This window comes from Chrysoperla carnea, chromosome 4 (genome assembly GCF_905475395.1).
Source record: "Chrysoperla carnea chromosome 4, inChrCarn1.1, whole genome shotgun sequence".
Taxonomy (NCBI): Eukaryota; Metazoa; Arthropoda; class Insecta; order Neuroptera; family Chrysopidae; genus Chrysoperla; species Chrysoperla carnea.
The window spans coordinates 73709098-73731366 of record NC_058340.1 but is presented as its reverse complement, the minus strand read 5'-3'; the positions used below and the strand labels follow the sequence as shown (position 1 = coordinate 73731366).

The 22269-nt window shown below is 29.3% G+C and overlaps 1 protein-coding gene across 3 annotated transcripts in view; it reads left to right on the top strand.

Moving 5' to 3' along the window:
* Positions 1 to 22269, top strand: part of LOC123298612 (autophagy-related protein 16-1) — a 788644-nt gene that overhangs the window by 758507 nt on the left and 7868 nt on the right. For all 3 annotated transcript variants that reach the window (XM_044880700.1, XM_044880697.1, XM_044880698.1), the window contains 3 exons: positions 9463 to 9583; positions 11803 to 11982; positions 13447 to 13531. In XM_044880700.1, the coding sequence (XP_044736635.1) occupies positions 9463 to 9583; positions 11803 to 11982; positions 13447 to 13531 (386 nt within the window). The remainder of the gene's footprint in view (positions 1 to 9462; positions 9584 to 11802; positions 11983 to 13446; positions 13532 to 22269) is intronic.

Here is a 22269-nt window from a genome sequence, read left to right as displayed (position 1 = left end):
TGGTTAACGCATTCCGTTTGCGGTATGTCTAGGGTAGCGGGTTCGATTCCCGCCGTCACAACAAAAATTAATTTAATTTATGATTGTGCTGGGCTGGTGTAGTGCTTGGTATTTGCATGAAGGAAGTGCACTCAGCCTCTGAAAATAATTGATTAGCTGATAAATGAGATTCTCAGCGGAAAAGGTGGTAAAACACATATATGGTATCACAATGGGCTCTATAGTCTAAGTGTGTCCTACGTGGACAGTCAATATAACCTAACCTAACTTAGTTGTTTTTTAAATTTCATATGGTTAATAATAATTGTTATTGTTATAATTGCTAAAGCACAGTTATTTTTCAAATGATTTCGAAATTATTATGAAGAATAATGTCAACACAATTAATTAATCACTTTAAAAAAAAAACCATCATCCCTAAATTGAACTAAAATACCCCCCTTAGTAAATATTTTTTTATTTAAACAAAAATTTTGAATTCAGTTAATATTTCATTAATTCACCAATGAATGAATGAGCAAACAATATTCACACCGTTTTGTATTTTTTTTTCTGGCCATTCTTTTAAGGGTGTTATTTTTTTTTTTTTTTTGAAATGAAATAACAAAACAAAACAGTCTGTAGAGTATGAATGTAGCGGAGAAACTTTATGGTTCGTTTTTGTGGCTTTTATGTTTTTAATGCTTTTTAATGGTAGCAATAGGTGAAGAAAACATAGGAAAGTAAATTGATTTGCAATTTAACTTTGGAAGATTTTAAGATTTATCGGGCTTTAATGCACAGATAGAATTCGAATTTCAGATGAAGGGTTTTCATATAATTAAGGCAAACACTTCTGATGTAGCTCCATCTTCTATAGTTTAAGGAGATATGAAAAGATTGAATAATACTAGGGATATCTATAAAACTTTATAAATACATTTTTTGATGAACAAAGTTTCCAAAAATCACAAAAATTCCTAGTTCATCGGGCTGATTATTATTATTTTATCGTTCAAAGTCGACTGAAAAAATGATGAATCATATAGGTTATCCTTTTCAATTGGATATTTCTATATCGGAAAATCTAGAGAATGTTATAAAAAACTATTTAAAATATTAAGAATTTTTTAACAATTCCATAAAAATATAAGGTTGTCGATGATATAAAACAAAATTTTAATTTAATTATGAGTTCATCGAAGATCCATCATTTGATGAACAGAGACGACTATAGTTATAGTTAGAGTATTTATGATTGAAGAGCGATATCTATATTATCAAATTTATAAGCATCATTTGCACACAATATATTATATATTTTTGTAGTTTCGTGGTTTTGTAAAGCTAAAAATAATTCATTACAAAGCATTTCTTTCGTTAATATGTATGTACTGTGCAATAAACCAAAACTTTTTTTTACAATACTGTAGGTTTATAATCACCTTAAATAGTAAAAAACTTCTACTTTTATATCACTTTTGCTAAAATTGTTTAAACAAAATCAAAAGTATCTTCTCGTCCTTTTACTAATTAATTTTGGTACGGATCTTAAAACAAAAAAAAAAACCGAAAACAAAAGAAACGTTTTAAATAATTATGAAATATTACATTTTTATTGTTTATTACACGTCATATTAACGCCTACGAAACGTAAACGCGCAACCAGGAAAAAAAAACAGTACAGTTCGTACGTCAAAATAATAAATTTCATTTAAACAAAAACAACGAAAAAAAAAACAAAACAAAAAGCAAGTTCAGTGTTACATAATTATCTCTCTATCGGTGGTGACTTAACGTGGCGCGGTGGTATTACCCGGTGTGCGTGCGAGGCGAGTAATGTTTTGTTTTGTGGACAAATTTGTATGTCTAAATAGAAGAAAAAAATAGAATTTATGAAAAAATTAACAATATTAATTATGTTAATAGGCTAAGGGTCGGGTTTAGTATTTGACAGTCATTTCAGAGACTGTTGTCAAACATTAATGAATATTCATCAATTTAAGGTGTTTTGTCCAATTTTAGTCAAGTTCATAAAAACATGCTGCCATATACGTACACTATTTTTATGACTACAAACGTGTAACTGAATATAATACTTATACATCGTACGTATACATATACAAATGACACAAAATACGGACGAGAACTGTTTTCTTGGTACCTAAAAGTTCATAATAAATAAAGGTAAGCTCGATCGAGGCTAATGAAGTAATATAAGAATGAATAATTTAGTTTCTTTTAATTTATAGGCAATTTTATTACAGATATGATATAAAAAAATTACATAATCAGCAAAATTAAATTTTAATATTATTTCTCTAGCCTGTTGTTTACTTATCGGTACTATTTCAGACCATGACTTAATTTTTTGCCATTAACCAGCACGATAAGCTTGAAAATGAGGCGTAAATTATGGAATTTGATAGAAGATCTCGCGAAAAGAGGCTAGAGAATAAAATGTATCAGTTTTAGTCAACTGGTACATTTAACCGAAGCAAAAAGTTCCAATTTGATAACGAATATCTAGTTTAATTGATGGGCAAAAACTTCTTCTTCTTATCGTATTAAGCAATTCTCAAAAGGACGGTTAACCAGTTAAAGTTTTATTTCATTTTATAGAAAAGTGGATTTTTGGGCATTCTACCTAAAATTTTCCGACCCTCTAAAAGAAAAGTCTTCAAGTATGATAACTTATTCCTTTATGAAATATTCATAACCTTTTAAGACAAACAACCGCTGAAATGGCAACCGTTTTGTAATGTCAAAAACACGCCTGACTCTAGACTTATAAATCATACCGGGTGTTCTGTTGTAAATTAACTCAACAAAATATAATATTTGTAATGATATGGTTGTGGCTATAGAATGAGACCCCCCATATTACTTTAATATAAATATTATATTAGACATAATTAATTTATTTTTATTTTACTTTTTTACTTTATTTGTGTACGATTTTAATAAATTATATCATTAGTTTCATTTTAATTGGTTGACTTCATTTTATATTTCATTAAATTTCAATTGTACAGTGTGTTTACTGAAAATGAAATTTAATCAATACATTTACGAATTTGTTTTCGCTTTAAAAAGACGAACATTCACTGTTCGATTTTTTTCGAATGTGCGGGGTTTTAAAATGAGCTTGGTAACGCCATTATTAAGAAAAACGTCATCGGTCTAAGAAGGCAGAGAATTTTTCGGCCACTAAAACCACTTTCAATTTTGCTGAATTACACAGTTCAATTTTGCTGAATTGTTTAAAAGCTATTAATGTTATCATGTGATCATAGATTCCAACAATTTTCCTGTTGTGTTTTTCCAGACTGAAAGTTTAAATCTGAGGTTATCATGTTCATTTAAAAATGCAACACTTTCGAAAAAAATCGTAAGAGAATTTTTGGCAAACTCTCCAAAACAAACCCACTCCTAAAGTTTCAAGTATGTGTTGATCATGCAAAAGAGTGCTGTCTCGAGGAATGAAAAATAAAAGTTGAATATAAATATATTCCACTTTTAAGTTGAATATAAATATATTTAACTTTTAAGTTGAATATAAATATATTCAACTTTTGATGTTACAAAAATACTTCATATTCATTTTCCGAATTTATACTATACACTCTATATAAAAAATGTATAAATAAATCACGTTTTTGTTTAATATAAAATAATTTTTCGTAAATGGTAACATCAAATGTTCCGACTCACAAGCGTAGCCGTAGCATTGCCACAAGTAAAGTTAACATAATGATCTCTTAATATTTATGAGTGTATTGACATAAATAATTGCTATTTACAAATGAAAATAATATCAAAGATATATTTATTTATTTTATTTTTTTTAAATAAATAAATAAAAAATGAAAAAGAACAAAAAAATTGTACTCTCTATATTTAAAAGACCTTAATAATTTGTTATATTAATTGATCAAATTAATAACGCAGCTGCTTTATATACAGAGGTATATATTTATAATGGTTTTGTTTGAATAAAAATTATATAAATGATTTTGGTTTATAGAAATACTCATGTGACCTCCGTATACATCATCAGGCTTTCATCACTATCCCTATATATTATAAATGTGAAAGTAATGTTTGTTTGTTACGCTTTCACGTGAAAACTAGCGAATGGATTTGAATGAAACTGTTCATTAATATAGCTCATATATCAGAATCACACATGACATTTTACTGTTCCATCTATGATTATCATTTTAAACCATAAATTAAATATTTCTGTAAAAATTGAAAATAGGAAACGTAAAACAATTCATGGGCATCTTTTCTGATATATTCAATGAATTATGACTATCTTACTCTTAAAAAAATTGAAGAATGTACATATATTTTAGCTGTGCAATTTCCTCGAGTGTTATGGAAGGTGAATAAGTGAGATCAAGAGAGGTGGAGGCTTTAAAGCGGTAGTTTTTACTTTTGGGCCCAGTGAAACGGGCAGATATCAAGCTAGTTATTATAAACCCAAAACAAAAAAATCAAGTTAAACTTCATTAGAAGTTTAGAACTATTTACTATTTTGTAGAACTATTGCTTTTTAATGGTGGAAGCGCAAGGAAGCAATGTTTCTTAAAATTATCAATATAAAAACTCCTATCTATTTCTCTTCCCGGCGCTTCCACATTCTCTTCCTCATTTTGGTACTCAGAAAACTTAGCTTGCTCTGGCACGTTAAAAAATATTAATTTTTCTGAATTTTTTAAGTCTCTTTTCTCTGCAATAGTTACAATATGCAAGTTACGTACGCACTCTACAAAGTTTTCTTGGTTGATTATTCACAACATAGCACACAGCACAGCAGTATGCTACTGGTCTTTACTACCTATAACTACTGTACTTACTTTATATTATTTTGATCTGGTTTTATTATAATAATTAACAAATCTTTATTATAAAAATGATGTAAAGAAATTGACTTTGGTTAACATTGTTACGTGTTTCACGGTTGTTAAACATTATTATACTTTTATTATTTACAAGTATCATAGTAATGCAGTTCTATGTATGTAACTTAGATAAATTGTTTAGTTTATAAAACCAGCAGTCATATATGTTAATCAATATATTATGAATTAATATCGAAATATTTTTCAATTTTTTTTGTTCTTTTGAAAAATTAATTAGCTTTCATAAATTATCTCTTTTTTATACCATGTATATATGAAATATATCAAGGTATACTAAGTTTAGTCCTAGGTTTGTAACGCTTAAAAATATATGCCACCAACAAAATTTTGGTATAGGTGTTCATAAAATCACTTAATTAGTCCATTTCCGGTTGTCTGTCTGTCCGTCTGTTACAACGATAACTCAAAAACGAAAAGAGATATCTAGCCGATATTGCTTAGGACGTAAAAAGTGAGGCCGAGTGCGTAAATGAGCAAGCTAGGTCAATTCGATGGGTAGGACTTATCTTGTATATCATAACAGATAAGACAAAAGTTAAAGTATAAAAAATAATACATCTTTTCTAATAGTTCCTAAAAAAATACATCTTTTGTTTGAAACATTTTTTTGTAAACATGACTTTTTACCCGGGAGGGCGCAAACCAGGTGCAAATTATATGTACTGTATGTACATCATTACTTACATGGCGTAAAAATACAAACGATTGCGTAATAAACACTGTTAACACATGGTATTTCAACATATAACTCAGTCAATTGTTTGTTTTTACCTGTTTACTACATATACCAGATCCAAATTCATTGATTTATATAAATTTCCTCCGAGATTTTCATCGAATCAAGCTTTATTTTACTTTGAAGATTTTCAATCTAAAACACTAGAGATGCGCGGTTCACGAGATATTTGATAAAATGTGTTTTCCAAGATGGCGGCTGAATCTCACGCCCCTTCGTCCCGCCAATTAGAATTTACACTCCGAGGAGACCCCTAAATATATTCCAAAATGCCAAAAATTTCTCCAGTAACTTGATAATATAAGACGAAAAAAATAAAATTTTTTTATAATTATGTAGAAAATTTTGTTCAATTATGTAGCTTTCGATATTCCAAAAACCAAGGCAGATATCGAAAAATTTATAACAATTTCATCATCCAAATTGAAAATACGATACAAATAATTTCAACCACAAGCCTCAACTTGCCTTGGCACTTGTACTACCTTAAGATTAGTTACTAATTTAAAAAAATCAAAATATCAAAAATCTTTGATTTAAAAATATTCAACCAGAATAAATTAAATATCTAGTAAAAAAATTATATTTAAAAAAATACATATATTAAATGGTACAAATAAATTATTTATAATTTAATGATAATGGAAAATTATGAAATAAATTTTCAAAAAAAAAAATTCATATATATATTTATTTTCATAACAAAGAATAAATTGAGCGTAAAAAATATACGTATATTTGGTTTTTAAAATTGACGGTGTGTAGACGTACCTCACCCACATTAGGGGAGAGTTAAGGGTTGGGGATGAGAAGGAGTGGTGGATGAGTTACGAAATGAAGTACATTAATTAGCTAATTTAGTAAATTGTGTATTGTGTTAAAATTTATTGCTACTGCTCTATATATCTATCTGTACGTATGGATGTTTCATACCATTATAATAAATATAGACTAAAAAGAGAAAATTGTTGGTTGAAAATATGGGGTAAAATTAATACTGTACTATAATACACGGGGAGGGGGGTGGCAGAATATATACAAGAAGTTTTAAAAACTAGGATCTTATTGGAATTATTTTTGAAACCCACTAATTTTGAACTGTGATGTCAATTTTTCGCTAGCTATCACCCATGAGCTTAATTCCGAGACCAGGACTCCGCATTCTAGAAACCTATTAGAGCTAGGTTAATTTTGATCACAAGTTTGAAAAATATGACCCAAATTTAGTAGGATTACATACTTTGTTTATCAAAATTGGATAAAGTTTGGATAAAGCAAAATTAAATTTTTTTGATTCTGATGACGTCAAGTTCTCTATTGATTACTTCCAAATTTTCTTAAAAAATTTATTTTATAAAATGTCTTTCAACATTGCAATGAAGTCCTATAATTTTGTACTACCGTGTACAATGAATAGGTAAATAAAATGATAAATAAAATACAATAATGTTAATGTGAGAATTTACCATGATCGTAACACATTAATATATACCAATCCATATCCATCTGTGTGTGGTTCAGTTCAATGTCTATTCGAGTCTATATCAGTACTGACTGTATTTTGTATAGAATAACCCTAGAATTAACGCCATTTTCATTACAATAATCAATTATATGGTGAATTTTATTTACCTTAATAGTCTTTTAAATAACCAATTTGTTGTATTATTCTATTGGTATGATTACCATGTTGTGTTGGGTCCAATTATATTATTTTTATACCATGTATATATGAAATATACATAGTATATTAAGTTTAGTCCAAAGTTTGTAACGCTTAAAAATATTGATGCTAGGAAAAAAATTTTGTCATAGGTGTTCATAAAATCACCTAATTAGTCCATTTCCGGTTGTCCGTCCGTCCGTCTGTGGACACGATAACTCAAAAACGAAAAAAGATATCGAGCTGAAATTTTTACAGCGTACTCAGGACGTAAAAAGTGAGGTCAAGTTCGTAAATGAGCATCATGGGTCAATTGAGTCTTGGGTCCGTAGGACCCATCTTGTAAACCGATAGAGATAGAACAAAAGTTTAAATGTAAAAAATGTTCCTTATCAAAAATTAAACAACTTTTGTTTGAAACATTTTTTCGTAAACATCACTGTTTACCCACGAGGGCGTTAATTAGGTGCAAATTTTATAGTATGTATTAATATAGGAATATCAGTTGTGTGTGTGTCTATTTAAAAGTGAATATCTTTTGTTATTTACGTGACGTCAAAAAAACAAACGATTGCGCATCAACATGTATGTATGTGTAATGTGATAGAGTAATTAACACTGTCTATGCATGGTATTTCAACAATTAACTCAGTCAATTGTTTGTTTTCACTTGTTATTTTCACCTTTCCTCTTTTTGGTTTAAAATAATTCAAAATAATCATATGGACTAAAACCTCTACGGACTCAAATTCTGAAAAATCGAGGTTAGATTATTTACATAATCTTAAGTCTAAATATGGACAGTTATTGCATATAGACAGAAAGACACTGCCTACCCTACATAATTAAGAAAAATATGTATAATCTTGTTTTGATATCTAATATTATTTATCTACGAGTACTATTAATAAACAAAAATCTTGTCCTAAATGTCCGATCAACCTTAATGTATATAGTATAGTACATAGTATTTTACACGTGAATCATAAATCAGTGACCTTTTCAAAAAAATCCTCAAGACATCGTCAATGAGTTTAATACCCCAATTTTATTTTCATTAAACTTAATAAAAGTGTTTTTTATATGAACATACAATGAAATATAAAAATGTATTTAATATGAAAAATAAAAATTTTTCTTTTATGAAAAATTATTCGAAAAAAAATCATCTTTTTTATATGTATTTCATTCATATATTAATGTTCTACAATTATATTATAATTTCTAACTATAATGTAATTATTATAATAGTCCATTCATAGAAATAACATTGTCTGCTGACTTTATATAGTGCAAAAAAAAAAACACGAATTATGATATTTAAACTTGAATTCTCCTTTTCTAGAATGAAAAACTTAATAATATTTTAACCTAATGTCAAGTCTAGACAAATAAAATATCAACATTTTCTCTCAACGGTACAAGAGTTAAAGAATTTTTTAATAATTTTTGTGTACTGTATTATTATTAAAAATGTAGATACTGTTTATTAAGAAATTTTAGCAAAAAAAATTAAATAAAAATAAGAATTAGTCCCATGAATTAACTTAAAATTTACAAATTTAAAAAATATATAAATAAATGAGCAAAAGGTTTACTTATTATTTGAAAAAGGTTTTCCATTAATTTAAATAAATGAATATCAAAGTAATCTTGATTTTTTTGGCAATTTTAAATTGAATTTTCTTTGAAAACTTTGCAAAATTTTACAGTTTAACAAAAATGTACATGAATTGTTCCATATTTGACAATAATTCAGCAACTACTTTTTTCATTGCACAGTAATCGCGCCCGTTCACAATTACTGTCCATAGAAGACTGACTTGTTTTTTTTTTCAGTACTCATAGCTATAATTTTACAAATAAGACGTTTCGATGGAAACTATGAACTATTTTTGTTATTTGCACTGCCACCTTAGATTTCGGACTTACCTGTATTCTTCTAGAAACGGCTTTCACCGCTACCTACGATACTGTTAAAATTTTTAATACTCAATCAGCAATTATGTATTTACCTCAAAAAATGGGTATATTTAAAATAGAAAAACTTTCTCCATTGAATTATTTTTTCATATTTTGACTATAAAATCTTAAAATGTAAGCCAGGCGTTGTTTCTATTTTTCTAACTAAAATTATTTTTGATTTGTTTCAGCACACATTAACTGGTCACTCAGGGAAGGTTATGGCAGCCAAATTTTTGGGTGAACCAACCAAAGTTGTATCTGGAAGTCATGATCGTACATTAAAAATATGGGATTTGCGTAATAGAAGTTGTAAGTATGACTTTTAATTTATTTTAATTGAAGTTAACTTTCTGGCACCATGGATAGTGTTCCTGTGATATTAAGCGAGACTGGAACATTAATTTTTTCGGCTCACCTCGACTTTATTTCATATTATCGTCTATATTGTTTAAAATTTTTCCGAAATTGTCCACATCAGCAATTTTGGCGTGAGACCAAATGAGCCAGAAGTATGTGATTTTGTTTATCTCTACAGACCAAAATCGTAAGTTGTAACTCTCTTTAAAATCTGGGCTCTGAGAACTAATATTCTGGAAGTAACAGAGACCAAATCTGTCAACACTACCACACACACTCTCGCATATTGCTTGGCTGTGTACACATCATAGCAGCTAACATTGCCGCTTTTCCAATTAACTTCTAAGTTAGACTGTAGACGTCGTTAAAATCTTCCTTTTGTGATATTTCGTGCAAAACTACTTTTAGTCTCATGCCGTTAGAAATATTTTAAAAGTAATGGGAAAAAATGGAAATTTTCGTTTAATCTAAATCACAAAAAGAAATTGTGTTAAAGCAACAAAATATCCCCTCCCTTAAAAATTGACACCAATGTATAAGTTACCCAAAAGCAAATACAACAATTGGATTGTTGTAAAATGTTTAGAATTTAAGTAAGTGTGTACACTTTATCGTATTTCAAGTGGTCATCTTTATATCACTTCTTGTCTTGTCCAGTTCTAGTAGCAAGTAGTTTCTATCTTGTGTATCCAAGAGTACACATAAAGTTGTACTACTTTAAAGCGGACTGGACGACTGGGAAGAGAACCAACTAGACTTGTAGTATGAGACGGTTACTTACTTAGAAAATGTTCATAAAAGATGACCAACATAGTGTACGAACTGAAGAGAAGTACCTAATACCCAGAGGTTGTTAGCCAATGTTACCCATATCCATTTATGTGTAAACTAGAGTGATATATACTAGATTAGTCATCACACTATCAGTAAATAACTCGAATGAATATAGAAATATACACGATGATCTTTTTCTAGGACAGAATGTGTAGAAAAGTCTTTCAAACTCACTTTTAAGACGAAACTAATCATAAATTCCAGTCCCATGCATGGGCCGAACCTCAACCCCGAAAAATTTGTCAGATACGGAAAACTAAACTCGCACTTGAAACGTGCCTAAGAACACTCTTCATTAAATTACCTTTTGCCTTAGAGCCTTCTCCAAACTGAACCGATTTTGAGGATATCGCCTTATTTTGTAGTTGTTCCGGGTACGGAACCCTAAACTCGCACTTGAAACATAGCTAAGAACACTCCCCTTGAAATTATTTTTCAAATGAAACAAAAAAATCCAAACCTGTTCATCCGTTTAGACGTTACGATACCACAGACAGATACACAAACACACATAGCGGTCAATGGTTCAGAGGTTAAAAATAAATATTTATCATCAGCAGTATTCGAAATTAAAAACTTCTCCGTGTATCGTACCTTGTGTTTGGTTAGTACTAGAAGTTCGAAGGAAAATGTTCATCTTACTTACAAAATAAGTATTTCCTTCTAGTTTTCTTCGTCTTCCTCTCTTTCGTCGTTCGTCTTGTCTTGTTCACACAACTAAACAGACATCAAGTATATATCAAATATGGGTTGAATTGTGTACATTGTACATTGTACACTGAGAGTTAAAAGTGTACAAAACAAAAATTTTATATTTATTTTATATCTGTGTCTTTTTTTTAAAAATAAAAGTTGGCTATTTCCTTGTTCTTTTGTATATAATTTTTTTTTCTCTTGCTGTTTTTAAATTAAACTTTTTAGTGTGTTTTCAACTTGAATGAAACAGATAAAGTAGTATCTTATGAACCAGATTTAATTTCCCTAAATTAAAAGTCGTAAATTTTCGAAAAAATGAAAAAAAGGAAAAAACCAACAAAAATATTACGACAACACATGTTTATTTTTCTCTAATTTTGTTCAATTTACGAGGCCATTTCAGTGGTGATATTAATTTTTAAATTAACTTTTCAAAAAAAGTACTTAGAACGCTTGCAGTTTTTTATATAAAAGCAAAAAAAAAAAATAATAAAATCATCGATATTCCCTATTCACGAGCCAGAATCTTAAAATCTACAAAAAAATTCCTAAATATCAAATTTTTCAATTTAACTTCTGGAAAAAAGTTTTTTTCCCGCTTCTTAAAATTATCTAACTCAAATATAATATTTTTTTTCTAGTGGTAAATACGAAATTTGCTGGATCATGTTGTAATGATCTAGTAATCTCAGATTCAGCGGGTTCAACAATCATTAGTGGACATTTTGATAAGAAAATACGTTTTTGGGACATTCGAACACCAAATTGTATCAACGATGTTGCACTTCAAGGAAAAGTTACCTCATTAGATCTTTCTCGCGGTAAGTAAAATTATTTTGTATCTAAGTAAATCAAAATGAAAGTAATCGGATTAGGAGAGTAAATTTTGAAATATCACTGAAATTCTATACGCAAATATGCGATTCTAGAGATACGTCGTTTGGTACAGTTTGTATTTTTAAGTCCTAATTCAGTTATCGATTAGGGGGCTAGTTTTTAAGAAATTTTCCTAAAATTCTGTACGAAAAGCTTTTATTCCAAAAGCACGAAAATGTTGGCTTATTTTTCTATTTGAAGAGTTTCACCCTATACAAATTGAAAACTTTATACGTTTACAAACCTCCTTCCACACATAGGAACTCTTTTATCACTGTCAGTTTTTGCTGTGCAATGCTTAAATATTCTTTGTAGTAATTAACTTTTTCATGCTATTAATATGTATGTTGTAAATTGGCGTATACTTTGTCTACCGACGACTGACTCTGATGATGATTCTGGGTAAACGCATTACACTCTTACACCAAAGCTCGGTATAATAATAGAGAAATGAAAATTCCCTTGGAAAAAAACACACACACACTTTTCAGCTCCTATTGTTTAAGTGTGTATAGGCGTTGTAAAGTGAAAAGATATGCAACAGTTGTTTCATTTACGCTTTTTCTGTATGTCAAAAAAAATTATTTTTTTAAACAAAATTTATTGTTTTTTTTCTGGAAAAGAGTAAATCATTTATGATATAAATCATTTTATGAAAACTATTAATTATTAAATCAAAAATTGTGTTTTTAATTGTTTAAATGCAACATTTTTCTGCTGTCTCATTGTCCGTTTGAATAAATACATAAGTTTTGGGAACTTTCTGTATGATATTACGTGATAATCGACGAAAGTAAGCTTGTATGTTCGTGACTGATTTCTATATATAACTGCATAGAGGATCTATATGGCGTAAAATAAATATAATTGTTGCATATTGAGGCATTCCCAGAGCCCCAGCAAGAATGGCTGGGAACTAAATGAAACGATTGTACGAAGTATAAATTTGTTAAATATGCGCATGCACCGTTTCATTTTTCGTTAGTTTTCTATTCACTCATTTGGAATGCGCTAGTTTATACTTCAAATTTGATCAATTTTGATCAATACATGGGATCCTATATCCCGTTATATCGAGATCTATGATGTTTGTGCGTCCAACAAGAATCGTGTTATGGAAATTTTTATATTTCTAACACATATTGTTGTTGCAACATGAACACGAAAATTTTACTGTCAGTAAGATACGCAGTTTGATGGGTATAGTTCTATATCACACCACCGAATAGATACAGCATTGGATCAATAGGTTTATGTTTATAGATGAATAATCTTGAGCTTAAGTTTCAAACTGTTTTTATTCGTAATTCAAGAAGAGGAAACATATTTTTTCTTCCAAAATTCACCACTCATTTTATTTAAGTCAATTTCCGGAAGAGATGATTTTATTCTTAATTTTTCTGTTATAGATGCCAATTACTTATTAAGCTGTGTTCGAGATGATACACTAAAGTTATTGGATTTACGAAAACATCAAATTATTGGAACATTTTAGTAAGTATCAATCCTTTTTAATTACTTACAACATTTAGAAGTTTTTTTAATGAATTTCTTTCAAGGGCGTATTTACGGGGGGGGGGTAATAGGGGTAACTACTCCCCCCCCAGAAATCAGGAAAAAAAAACAAATCGGGTCTCAAATAAAATTTGAAGTTTGACAAAAACAATGGAATAGATGAATTTTAAAGAGAAAACAAAATCAAATCTTCGGTAGTAGTTAGTTCCCAGAGTCATAATTCAATTATTGTATCGAAAATCAGATTTAAATATCCTTCCAAGTCTGTTACGAGAATTCCGACTTTCCCATTCCGCGCATTTAATTTTTCAAAATTCAGAGAACTTGGTATACCGGAAGCAAGTTTTTTTGACTCAAAAACGTTTTCTCACAAAATTCTTTAGTTATAAAATTTGTCTTAGTTCTCGTTATGAAATATCTGTTTTGGTGCAGGAAATCAAATAAAACAGGTTTATTCTAGACCATTCTAGAGAAAATGGAATTTTAGATTCGTAAATATCGTTGGATCTTGCGGAAAATGTTAGATTTATTTCAATCAATTATTTTTTAACAATAAAAATTATACATTTATTTGAATCTCCGTTTTAAAATGGGAATTTATCACCGAAATTTGAAGAGAACGAACTTTTTGTTTACACTTAACCTTACAGGAGGTTCTACTTTACCGTCGTATTGTGTTATAATCAGGGTAACGGTCAGACAAAACGACCGTAACCCTCTCTTACAGTTACAAGGCGACTTCTTGAAGTTATTACCCCCCCCCCCCCCCCTAAGAAAATGTCGCAAAGACGCCACTGATTTCTTTAACAGGTTTCCCTTATTTCCTATGCTAAGAATCAATCTCATTTTAGATAAGTAGTGTCTTAAAGCTTAAGCATTAGGTTTTCTTTGCTTTACGATTTTAGTAAGTGTGGTCTGACTTTATTATCGATATTAGATCATGTCAATTGTGACGACAGTAAACAGTGAATTAAATTCACAAGTGTCAATTTAGCTTTGAAAGAGAATATTTTGATCCAAGAAGCTCGCACGGGAATTTTACGGTTCATTTTCAAGAAAAATAAACAAGCTTTCGAGTGTTGAAAGTCTTTACTGTGATCTATACTATTTTTCTTTTTTTCCCAAAATGAATTTACAAATTCTCACCGTAACTATTCTTAAAAGCGTTGTACAAAGCTAGTGAAACGTATTTTAATAATTGTATGGACGACTTTAAAACAATTTTTGAACAATCCCAATTATAAATTTATTCAATTATTAGAAGCTTTGTGTGTGCTTTGTACGTGCTTCGTAGCATGTTGTAGTACATGTGCTTTTCTATAATATAACATTATATATAATATTTTATAGAGTCAATAAGTTTTTCAATAAAATAACCATTTTAATAAGTACAAATGAATCTTCTTATATATATTTGCCTTCTCTTCATCTTTTCTCTCTATGTCTCTTTTTCATCATATTTATTCTTTAAAATTCAGCTGACGTTTGCTGAAAACTATAACGATAGGCAGTAATAATAATAAGGACTTTATGTATGTATGTATGTATTTTGCTTCTATCTGTTTCTGTTATATAGGCAACCAGACAGACAAATACAATGAATATAAGTAGCAATCCAGCAAGCAAACCAGCTTTTCTCATCGTAGTAAAGTCGAACACAGCAAGCAATAGTTTCCAGGTCATTTAATATTGAATGTTGTTTAGTATTGAACTTCAATTTACTTATTTACTTAGTATAAAAAATTGATCAAGTATGAATTTAATCAATATTCAAAGGTTCTGAAATGAAAACTACTACCTCACATAATTCGATTGTTTCCAAACGAGAGTTTTGAGTAAAATTATTATAAATTTTTTTAAGCTTTCTTTAAAGAATTCGAACTTGGGAAAATATTACGTTATTCTTAATTTAATGTAATATTATACTAATGATAATTCAGTTTTCGAAACGGAATCCTAATAAGTATGTATGAAATATTCAAACGAAAATATTTACTACAGGGCATATTGAGTTTAATGAGACATAAACAAAATCAAATTGAACAAAGCAAGTATCAGAAAAGTAAGTAGAGGATTCTGTAAAACGTATAGGCTTTCTGTTACTCGTTAAGTGACATGTCTTTCGAACAAGTTCGCTGAAAATTAAAAAAAAAAAAAACTAGCTCACAATATTCTAATCAAAACAACTATCGACGTGCCCAAACAGTTTCAAAGAACAGTTTGTAACTGACTAGATTCCATTATTTTAAAGTTTTGAAGGTTAACTTTCTCATAGGAAGAGAAAAGAAAGGTTAAGGATTCTTGATTGTTTTTCTGACATGGCTTAAATTTTCAGCTATTTCTTAGAGAACAATAAAAATACATGCACTCTCAAAATTGTTTTGCTATGCGAAAAGTTGGCTAATATCAATATCTTCTTTTTTACGGAACCCTTTAAATTTTATTACATTATACGAATAAATTCTTCAACTAAAAGAATTTTTTAGATTGGAGTGTCTGTTTTGTTGTAACTGTACACATTTATCGATATTGGAACACAATCCTTTCTAAGATAGTTCATTCGTGATGAAAAGAACTACGGTTTTTATTAATTTAAGAACACAGCAGTGTAGTTTGATTCACGATTTGCATGTGGTTATCTTTTTTGCTTGTCCAGCTGGGAGCTTTTATATGGAATGACTTTTTGTCGTTAAATTAAAAACTCGTGTTTAGCCTTATCAAATTCTTTCATGATTTTTGGAGAATATACGAATGGCAAATCGAAAGAAAACACGCTAGCTACAGAAACATGCTTTCGCGAACAGTTGTCAAGTTCTAGTTTCATGGTCATTTGGCCTTGATCTTCAAATGATCTTGAAAATTTACCTGAGCTTCAAAGTTATTAACGCAGACATAGGACCTTTATTGTAATTAATAAATTTTTCTAAAGGTACCGTATTTCCTTTCGATTAAATGAATGTCATTTTTTTAAGTCGCATTTCCTCCGAAAGCTAACGATTTTCGAAAAAATGTTTTTAAATAAAAAATATTACCTTTTTTATGAGGATCAACTTTCTTATTTAAAGTGTTGTTCTATCTATTGCCTTTTAGGATTTAATTAGACTATTAAATCAAATCAAAGGAATAGATCCAATCTGATGCCAGAACATGATGCCCCCCATCAAACTCTTCAACTTTTGTTTGAGTTATTTTTTGATTGGTTAACTACAACTATAGTTCGCGATATATCTCAATAAAACTTCTAAGAAATGCGACTTTACGAATAAACGATCTTAAAAAGTTATTTACATTTGGAAAATTGTGCTTTTTTTTACATTTTCCATTTCACACAAGACACGCAAACACTATTTCCCTTCTCGCCTCTTCCACACACACCTACACAATACCACGTTTGTGTATGTGATGTCATTTATATGAATTTGTGTAAATTTCTTTCTTTCAAAGTAAATTGATAATATTTCCGTAAAAACAAACATGGTAAGTTTAAACGGAATGAAAAAATAATCATATTTTGACTTTGTAACACGCATTTAAACCGAAAATTTATTTTCAATTGTTACTGGTTTAAATGCATTTCGGAAATTAAATCCACTAAGTAACAATGCTTTTTAATTCTATTGTTGTTTTAATACAACATATCTTGGCAATTTTCTTTTTTGTTTTTATATTATATTAAATTTTACCCAAATTGTAATCTAAACTTTACTGCAGGCGATAATGTGTTTCAACAACGTAACAATGTCAAAAACTAAAGATTTTCTTGTGCAAAGAACCCCGTTAGAAAAGTTTACGATTTCAGTCCTTTGCGTTTGAACTCATACGAAGAAAATTGTAGAATAAAAAAGGTGTTTGAATCGTTAGTTTTCCTGGTTATCCGTCCATGGCGGAACCTACAAACTAACACTTGCGCTCGTTACTTGAAGTGAAGATTAAGATTTTTTCCTCGACCATTTCAGTTCTGCTGTAGATCTTATTAAGAGAAATTGATGAAAAATCAGTAAGATACTAAGTAATTTTTGCATGGGTCATTTTTAAATATTATTTTCCTTATTACTGGATTGCTGTTTTACGACTTAAATTTTGCTTATTTTACGATTGTCTTCTATCTTCGATTCAGAAAGCTATAACTCATGAATATTTAAAGCCTTTCGAATAGCATTTCATAATAAACTAGATAGAGGATCCCTTGTATTAAAATTGATCACATTTGAAGTATAAACTAGCGCCTCCAAATGAATGAACAGAACTAAAAAAATCAATCTGTGCAAACGGTTATCAAATTTATACTTGGTATGAAATCGTAACAAATTTATACTTCGTACTATGATTTTATTCAGTTTCGAGCCAATCATTCCGGTGCGCTGAGAATGCTTCAATATTAAGCACTGAAATTTATTTTACGGATGGATCCTCTATCCACTTATATAGAGATCAGTGGTTCATACCTATCCAAAAAAGAAATTTACGTAAATAACAACACGTCTTGTATTTATTGAGAACTGAAAATTTAGGACCCCAACGAAAATGATTGAACTTTTAGTATCGCCCTTGGTACAAGATTAGATAACCGACGGTTTTAGCAAAAGCTCCCTTGAATTTCATTATTTGCATTATATTTTTTACTTAAAATTATCCACTTTTCCCGTCAAAACTGATGAAACAGATTTAAAATCAATAATTTCTAAGAGAAAAATAAAGTTCGTATGACTTGACTTTCCATGTTCTTCCTTTCTTGAGTCACACGATTTCCAATAATATTCTTTCCAACACCCAATGAACAGTTTTTCGCCTTGATACAAATAAATGTAAATTTATCTTTCATATTTTCCCAAAGTTTTGTTAAAACAAACCAACAACAAAATTTTTTTTCCTAAATTTATTTATATTTTTTATTATTTTTGTGTTACAAATATTTTAATAAAATTTTTTTAATAAAATAAAATCATAACAAACACTTTAACTCTCCAACAAACTGTGTTGTGTGTAGGCTTACTTCTGCTCTTGTTTCGTCATCTACGTAACGTACGTAGTATGTAGTAATAGTACTACAACATTTTTTACTACGATGAGAAACTTTTTACTGCTACGAGTTTGTTTTAGTTGTGAGTGAGTAGGTGGATTGCGTTAAATTCGAATCATGATGATGAGATGAATATGAGAGATTGTTAACGAATGAACATTGTAACGTTCGTATATAATGTTAATTTATATGTACTGAAAGTTTCAAGAATGGCAATAACGCTTTCGTCTATCGGAAGTGATATTGCTGCAATCTGATCGGATCATTTACATGGAAAATACTCGATTAATTATTAAATAAATCCCATTTTTAGATTCATTGGGTCAAAATTTGGCTATATAATCGAATTTTATCAAAACAAAGTGTTGCTGTAATTTTGGCAATCTTTTCAATAGAGCTTTCTAATCTTAATAGATTTCAAAAAATTGAGAATACAATTTTTGTCCCTCATTTCGATAAAACTGAGCTCATAATATACAATTTGATCCAAAAAATATATATATCGTGTTCATTTGGTGACTGGAGGCATAGTTTCTAAGATAGTTATCACCCAAAATCCTGAATAAAAAGAAATTTCTCTAATCCAATTCCTGGCAATTAGACGATACCATAAAAAATACTCGACAAATCATTGAAGTTATACATCTTGACATTATATCTCGATACAAATAGGTTTTCTGACTCAGGTTTGTATAATCATTTTTCCTGAAAGACTCTGTACGTAAAGGTAACTAAAAATATAATAAAAATGTACACCAGCCAAAGAAATCTAATTACGATTTTTTTAATTACATTTTTTATACATTGTGATATTATACAGAACCTACAATAAATTTCATTACGCATGAATCAATATGTTACTGCAAAAGGTTCATTCTTCGAAGTAATATTAGAGCTACTTTACTCACAAATGAAACTCCCTATAGTTAAAAATTCGCGGCCATAAAATCAAAGTTTTACAATGAGCAATATAGAAAGCTTATTTCTTACTCTTCCCAGAACTTACACATTATCATAAGCTCCATACACAATTTGAAAAAGAGACAGGAAAGATTTAAACGAATTACCAGATTTCCTCAACCAAAAGTTACCAGAAACTAGGATTACTACCTCTAAAAATCTTATCGGGAAGCTCCAGCAATCACATAGTTTCTCTCGACTCCCGAGCTCAACATCATTCCTCTAGAGTTCAGTAAATAAAAAATCATTTTGTTTCATATTCAAGAAAATTTGTTAGTTCTGAGTAGCTTCTATTTTAAATTATTTGAAGCATATTTACATGAAGACTACAAAGAGATTCAACTCCATTTAACAAATATCTGTCAGAAATAAGATGTCACTAGTGTGCCGCATAAACATATAATTGGAGCGTTTATCCATAGCTACAATTATTGACGAATTACGCAATTAATTTCTTCTAAGACGCTAGGAATTTTTACCTACGGATTCTAAAAAGTTTAAAGTTGAATCTGGAGGGGGTGTTCGTTATGTTATGGTGACAATTTATATTACTTGAGCTAAGGGGATTGAATCTAGATTTATATAATAATTAAACCAGTGACTTATAAAATTTAATAACGGTAATAAATATTTTGAATTTTACTGTTCTTGTTAATTTATTGGAAAATCAAGTGATTCATTGAACAATATTTTTAAGTAAGAGTTTCTATGAAAACATTTTTCGAAACTCCTAGTTTGGGTTGAAAATTTCATATTACTTAAGAGAAACAAAAATCGTTGTCAATTACTTGCGTAGAAAATAATTACGCAAATTATCTTGGAACACAGCTCCGAGCATTCCCGGTCTAATTACCTTCCGAACAAGAAAATTTGTTCATTGGCTTAGGAGCTTCAATGCCACAGACGAATCGATCATACCTAATTTTGTATCGAAGGATTCTTTAAATTTTTAATTTATGTGTTTTTGAATAATAAATTTAATAAAATATTTAAATCCATAAAAAATGAACTGTCTAAAACCCACACAAAAAAACTTGACGCGCCATATACAGCTATGCATAAATTTATTGGATTATGAATAATATTTTCCAGAAAAATAAATGACAGTCCCTTTTTTCATTTAAAATGAACAAGAAAAAAAAAACGTATACCTTTTTTTTCACTCAACCATCATCTTTTCTTCTTGCATGGGTATAGTAAATTATTTTCAAGCTATAATTCTTATCAAATATAATTAATCGATGGATGGATTTATATAAAACACAATATAAAACCTCATTTTACTAAAGAAAGGTTTAAGGACAATAAAGGTTTTTCATCAGAGTAAACTTCATTTTAATACTTTGTTACCTTAGTTTTTTTTTCCTATATGCATACGATAGGTTATTAACTGACTACAAACAAAAGGTGGATTTGTTGTAGTCATTGCTCAATAAAATCTAACTGCTTGATTTGTCGAGGTGGATTTCAAATGTATATTTTCAATTTTAAAGAAAGCATCATTTTGCATTTAGGATAACTCATTAGCACTCAAGCTCTGTGCGTTTTTCTGACGCTCGATTTAAAACGTAAAAATTGGCAGTACATAGTCGGTATGGTACTGAAGTCGTTTGAGTGCGACCCCTGTAGTCCACGCGACTAACTTTACAGGGGGGGAAAAATCATTTAAAAAAAACCTCTTGTTAGCCTTCATAGATTATTCTTCAAACATGTACTGCAGCTTATGCTGGAACGATCATTATGACCATAGATAAATGATGTGTTTTATCCACTTTTCAGATTCTGAAAACTCTTTTAGTTCTAAAATACGCGCTTACGCATCGAATAAGCCCAGTCACGTGTTAATGTCATAACTAGTTCGCGAGATAATCGAATCGAAAGAATCGGAACGAACATATGAACATATGCACATACGTACACACACACACACACACACACACAGACATCACATTGAAAAGGTTTGATTCGGATATTGCGGCCTTGAAACCGCTGAAATATGGAAAACTGAAGATTTTTCAAATCAGTCTCATTACATTAACTTCCTCTGGGAAGTTAAAAAGCTTATTTTTCCAATAAATGAATATGTGGTTATGATTTACAAAGTTCAAGATTATTTAACGCGCGAAATATTTGACGAATGTGCAGAACACGTGAGCAAATCTCTCATTACGCGAATAAAGATTGTACATAATCATTTTCATCAAGGAAGTAGTTATTTTCCCAAGCATTCATTTTATTTGAAATCCATTTCATATAGTTTGTATAAAGCAATAAGTAAATGCTTGCAGCTTTAGTTTAGTAGGGGGATGAGTGACTTTAGTTGACAACATGTTTAAAAGAAATTTAATATACAAAAAGGAAAATGGGAAAATTATTTTAAACAAAATAACATCCGTCTTTTATTTACCTGAAGGTTTTCAGTTAATAATGTTTGAACATAATATATACATATATAATATAAATATATATATATACATGTATAATATATTTAATATATTTATCAATCTATATATTTTAAATTTTATTTTATAAATTGGATTCTATTTAGGGTAAAAATGGGTTTCTTTTGGGATAATACTCATTTTTATTTTAAATAAGTTTTTATTTATTAAAGAATTGGAAACCCTACACAACTTTTGTTAAATCTGGATTTCTTGTTTGTTATCATTATCATTTAGAAGACGTCTGATTACTGATTACCATAATAACTGGTCATCATTTTAATCATCTTATATAA